At 23.6% G+C, this 6580-nt stretch overlaps 1 protein-coding gene across 1 annotated transcript; it reads left to right on the forward strand.

The window, feature by feature from the left end:
* Positions 1-1733: 1733 nt before the first annotated feature.
* PGO_003860 (variable surface protein) lies at positions 1734-3571 on the forward strand (the record flags this gene model as incomplete). The annotated part of the gene is made up of 3 exons (XM_028691378.1): positions 1734-1769; positions 1898-3289; positions 3398-3571. The coding sequence occupies 3 exons, from the start codon at positions 1734-1736 to the stop codon at positions 3569-3571; spliced, it is 1602 nt and encodes a 533-aa protein (XP_028547179.1).
* Between the last annotated feature and the right edge of the window lie 3009 nt (positions 3572-6580).

Consider the following 6580-nt stretch of genomic DNA (forward strand, 5'->3'; position numbering starts at 1 on the left):
ACATGCATATAATAGACATTGTTTTGCGTATCCTAAAAAAATGAAAAACTAAGTGGGGTAATATTTATGGTATAAACAGATACATAACTAATTTTAACAGAATAACAGATTTCAATAAAAATAAATATATTATTTTAGTTTTATATTGATAAAAAATAGTATTACAAAATAATATGTGTATAGACCTCATAAGTATTTGATCATTGTATAATAAACGTAATGTTTTAACACGTGTTTATTTTTTGCGCCAAAATATTATATTTTACTATTTCATTATTTTATTTTTATTTATTTTATTTGTTTTTTTGTTCTTTTTTAAATGATACTATTTTATGATCTATAACAAAAATGCAGATCTGTGGAATTTTCCCAATAATAACTTTTGAATAAAATGAAAATTGTAATAAAATAATTACCCAAATTTATTATCTTCAAACAAATATGAGCCCCTTTAATTCAGAATTCTACGAAAATCCTATGAATATTACAAAATATGCACATAAAAAAAATATGTTGGAGCAAATATTCTTACCTAATTCATGTCATTAAAATATTAAAAGATCAAAACGCTCATTCTGAAGAACAAATTTTTTTTTGCAATGGCATCATCACCTATCATTATGTCATTTTTTTATATATTAAAATAAAGCAGCATCTAGCTACTAAAAAATATAAATATAAAATGATTTACATTTTGTATAACAAAAATTTAAATGCTATTTTTGACACAAAGCTACAGTAAGTAGTTCGTTAAATATTATAGATCCTACAATTTAATAACTTAGTTTCCTTTTGGATATTTATTTTAATAAGCACGCTTGAATAAAATTGCAAAAATGTTTAACAATGATATTATTCATGAAATATAAAACAATGAAAAACAGTCAAATATCAATATATATGTGGTATGTAAAAACCTAAAGGATATAAAAATAAAATTTTAAAAAAACAAAAAAACTTTATCAAAAGGGCTATATTTTCATGCTTCACTTGTCACAGAAATAATGAAGCAAGAAAATGCACGTACATCCGTAAAAATATTTTATTACTGTTTAATAGACATATTATTTTTTTGTTCTTTTAACACGCATTTAGTGTTCATTTATTAAATATATCCATAAATTCTATGAAACAACACATGTAATTTTTTTAGATTTATTATTTTCTACATTATATTTTTTTAAAGTTTGCTGTATCTATTAATTTAAATTATTTATTAGAATGAAATTTATACAATTAAATTGATACCTTTTTGTTGGTGATGCACGTTTGAAATTGAGAAGAACTAATAAACTAAAAGTTTTATTAAATGTGTGAAGAAACAAATAAAGGAAAGTATATATGGAACGCCTAAACTCAGGAAAAAGTATTAGAATATAATAATATTTCATTTCATAATAAATGTTGTAATAATGGTATGTAAATGAATGAAAAAAACAAGAAAAAAATAAACATATTTTTAATTTTTTTTTTCTACTGACATTTTATTACACTATATTTTTTTTGGATGCGCTTAAATATATTATATATATATATTTATAAATGTAATGAACCTTTTACAAAATACCCTAAGTAGCAGTTTTTAAATTATTTAACTTATGGTATTTATTATTTAGAATAATTATGTATTGTAGAAGTATGTCCATTTTTTATAATTTATAATTTAATATGTGTTAATATTTAGAGTTCGAATTGTTACACATGTCTGTAATTTTCACTTGTTCATATTGTTAATGAAGCCATTAAATGTATTACACATGCTTATAAATGTTTTATATTTAAGTTATTATTTTCTTATTATTGCAAGAATTAAATAATACGTTTTAAATATATTTATATATTCCTCTACAAATTAATCATTTGTATGTTTCTATTTATTTTACTTTTTAATTATTAGTATTTTGATTTAAGCACCTTACCATCACAGAGATTATATCGGAACATAAATGATGGGTATTATGTAATTAATGAGGATAATTTTTGGGATGAAATAGAATATAGGATCAGAAAACAATCTGATATTCCAATTTCTAAAAAATTAATATCTGGCTTCACTTATGGTGCATATGGTATAAAAAATGTTGAAGAAAAAGATGAAATTTGGAATTTTTTGTATTTCTGGACAGGGGAAATAATATGTATAACGCAATCCAATTTTATAGATGTCATGAAAATACTAACTGAAGTAATATATAAATTTGATGTTCAAAATGTGTTTATACGTGATTTATTAAGTATTACAAATAAAGATGATTTTTCAAAATTGAAGATGATTTTTGATTATATTTATGACTATGAAATTGCTAAAAGTACAATTACTCAAAATCATGTAGTATGCAGCACTCAATTGAATGATCGTCTAAATAACTATTTCATGAATTATATTGAAGTAAAAAATAAATGTGACTCAGATTATGATACATTGTGCCAAATATTTAAAAAATTCATGGAAATAAAACAGAATAATGGAAACTTAGAAAAATTAACTTGTCGTGCTGTGAGTGATAAAGAAATTAAAGTTAAAGAAGATGAAGGTTTCCCTAAAACTGCACAGGGAGATCTAACTTTAAATCATGTGATCATATTAAAAAATACAGAAGAAGGTTCCGATTTACAGCCATCTATTGAAGTAGGATATCATATCGAATCAGAAGACCACATTGTACCAGAAACTCCTGCTGGATCAGAACCAGTTTCTGGATTAAACCAGCCTGCTTCTGATTCAGCAGATGATAGATTAGAACAAGATTCTGGGGTAGAACCAGATGCTGAATTTAAACTAAATGGTAAATTTAAACGAGGTGATGTATTCGAACAAGCTGATGGATTTGAATCACATGATAATTTAGAAACATCAACTGTATCACCAGAAGATACTATATTACAAAAACCAGCTGAACATCCGGGGTCTGCTGTAACACCAAAACTTACTCAATCACAAGAATCTAATGGGTTATCAGAATCTGGCGCATCGCCAAAACTTACTGAATTATCAGACGTTGATGAATTACCTGACATTGTTGAGATGCCGGAGATAAATGTATCACATCAACCTAATGTAGTACCTGGAAGTACCTTATTGCAGGTTCCTGCAACACCAGATCCTGTGGGATCACCAGTAAATCCTGCAGTAAATCAAAATGGACAAAATAACCCTATTAAAACAAGCAACTCTCCGAATGTAAAACCTCTCCCCGGAATGAATTCATTTTTTTCATCAACATATACTAAAGCTGGAGTCATTCTACTGTTCTTAGGTATTTTGATACCTATGCTTATTGTGTATACTGTAAGTATTTTTAATATATAAAAATATTGTATATTAACATTAATTCATTTACTATTAGCTTTTAAATAAATTTATTACACATTATATATATTTTATTAAAATTTTTAGCTTTCAGTACTTATCTCAAAAGTACAGAGTCGCTATTTCAGGAAAAAGAAAAACCCATATCATATGTATTTTGATAAAACACATGTATATCCATTCTATTATGATAGAATGTTAGAGGGAAAATCGTATCACAAACAGAATTATGTGGGTTATTATCCTCTTATGATTGAGTAATGTATAAAGAATTCACAAGAGTAAGGGATTCATTACATCTGTCATTACAAAGGGAAGGGAAAAAAAACTAAAATTTTCATATACATTATGACATGCATTATGGTAAATTTAATAATTAAAGGAATTTAAATCACGTATGAACTCATATGTACAACGTTAAATGAAAAAAAGTAATTTTCAAATACAGATTATCTTAAAAATGTGAAAATAATAAATTTAAAAGAGGTTTCATATAATAGAATGATTGTTTTACGGACGCAACATATGAATTAATTTTTTGGGTCCTCTATATTGTTTATATAACTAAGATAAGAAAAAACATGTAATTGTGTTAAATAGTGAAGATAGTCTTTTTAAATTATTAAACGCCTTTTCCATTATCACGTAATGTCCAAATTTCATAAAATGTTGTAAAAAAAATGATTAATTGCATATTTTAAGGGCTCATAATTTAACTTAGAAAAATATATTGCATAAAATGTGAAAAGAGTTTATAATATACACAAGAGTTATATTTGTTGTAAAGATACTGAATTTTGATCATATTTATCAGTATATCATATTACTTAATAAAATGGCATGTATTAATATATATATTTTATACAGAAGAATCATAAATATTTAAATGAACATGGCCAAAGAGAAAAATTATACAAAAGTTTTAAATGCCGATTTTTATTAGCTTTTAAAGAAATTTAATGCAATTCATGAATAAATGTATGCATGCATTTCACATTAACTATGTATATATGGAAGATTAAAATTGGGGAGAATCTCAATATATTATATTACTAATTATTAAATACCATAAAATTGATGCACATATAATTAATATGTGCTTATTCTCACAGGAATATGAAAATAAAACGTATTAATGGAAATACTAATTATTACAGTATATTAATTTAAAAAGAAAGATTCTGTTTATTATTAAATGTAAAAAAAATTATACTACCCGAAAAATAAGATTTATTTATTATAAAAATACATTCCGATTAGTGGATAAAGAGAACAATACTCATTTTAATGATGTTATATATATTGTGGGAACAGACGCGGAATAATTAATGCAAAGATTATTAAAAGATGAGTTATATGAAGCGCATAACAATTTAATATATTTCCATTTTGTATATTCTTTATATAACATTTGTTCAAAAACAGTTATATACAGATATATCTGTTATAACAAAGACAGGTGAAAAGTAACATCAAGACATCCTTAGAAGAATTAAATAGAAAATAATATTAATTAATCTGTGACGACTGAATATTGAATGTATATGGGTTTTGGCTCTTTTGTAGCTACAGTGCTGCAATAAAATAAAAAAAGAGGTACGGATGATTAGGTGTTTCATTTAAAGGTTACATAACATTTTCACATTCTATTCTCCTGTAAGAATAAGTATGCTATTCATGATCCATAAATATTATGTAAACAAAATAGTCACTAATTGAGGTAAAATAATAAGTTCAATAAATACACCTACATTATTATAAGAAGATAGTAATTAAAACATTTATATTATTTTTATGAAAATTTTTTAAAAATCAATATATAGTTAAAAATATTTCTGTTAGTGAGAGTATTATGGAGAGAATAAAATATTTTTGAATTATATCTTCCGACGTCTTGGAGATTACACAATTCATAAATAGCGACGATGACAGTATAAAACGAATTAATTCAAGTACCACAGTTGCGTTTAATAAAACATATACTATTGGATATTAAAATAATTACTAAATTATAATATTTTTCTATAATTATGTTAATATATTTCAACAGGAATTACTTCAGACATACATAAAGCTGTAAAACATGCTCTAGCATTATATGTCACTGTGTTAAATTACACATAGGGGAATTTTTATGTGTATCCATAATACATATGTACAAAAATTAGGACCCTTGAAGTAGATGTATTTTTAATTATTTTTTTGTGAAGCACAAATAAATTAATTTATTACATATATACAATATATAAGTGTAATAAATTAATTTTTAACGTTATGTTCTCAAGGGCATTACACGATTGTGTTCCAATATTTTTGTAGACATATGTACATAAAATATTGGAAAGGTTATAAATTTTAAGTTTTAATTATTCAGGCATAAATACATGATTATTTCAGTGATGTGCTTTAATTAAGAGTATACAATTGTTTACATATATATATATTTTTTTTTTTAGTAAGGTTAGATTTTTTTTGTTATTTACATATATTATATATATATGTACTAAACATTTTTACATGTTGAACATAAAGACATAGTTTTTTTGGTGTAGTACATGTACAAATTATTAATGCTATAAGGACTATGTTTTTATATAAATTACTTTTTTTTAATTTTGTAGTCATATTATAGCAGTTCATATTATCATAAATATTTGTCAAACTAGTATATACTAACTAACAAATTTGTTTAAATGTGTTTGTCAATATAAGGATTAAGAAGTAACTAAAATTTAGGCTGTCATCAGATTAGAACAAATACTTACTATTTATTTGAACTGGGTTAGTTCAATTAAGGTAATATTACTGAATATAAAAAAAAATGTAAAATAAAATAAAAAGACTAATCATTCAATCCATTAATTTGTTCCTTTTGTACGCAGGAACTAAATATCACATAAAAAGCATTATATTATAATTATATATACTAATATAACAAAAAGACACTTGCATTGGAAAACCAATATAAAAATATTATTTCTTCACAATTCTATGTACCCTGTGTATTCCTTGTTATATATAACGAATAAGTATTCATAGAAAAATATAATAAAAAAAAAATTTTTGTTATAATTCTTTCATTATGTAATTCACAATAATAGAAAAAACCATAACATATATATCTAGTTAAAATAATAATTTATTATTATTATTTATGAATGGAAAAAAGGTGTTTACGTTTTTTTTAAATATAATTCTAAAATGATAATATAAAAAATTTTCCATACAATGTATTTAATATATATAGGATATAATAATATATTCAAGAAA

The sequence above is a fragment of the Plasmodium gonderi genome (genome assembly GCF_002157705.1).
Source record: "Plasmodium gonderi DNA, contig: Pgo-contig_574, whole genome shotgun sequence".
Classification (NCBI taxonomy): domain Eukaryota; phylum Apicomplexa; class Aconoidasida; order Haemosporida; family Plasmodiidae; genus Plasmodium; species Plasmodium gonderi.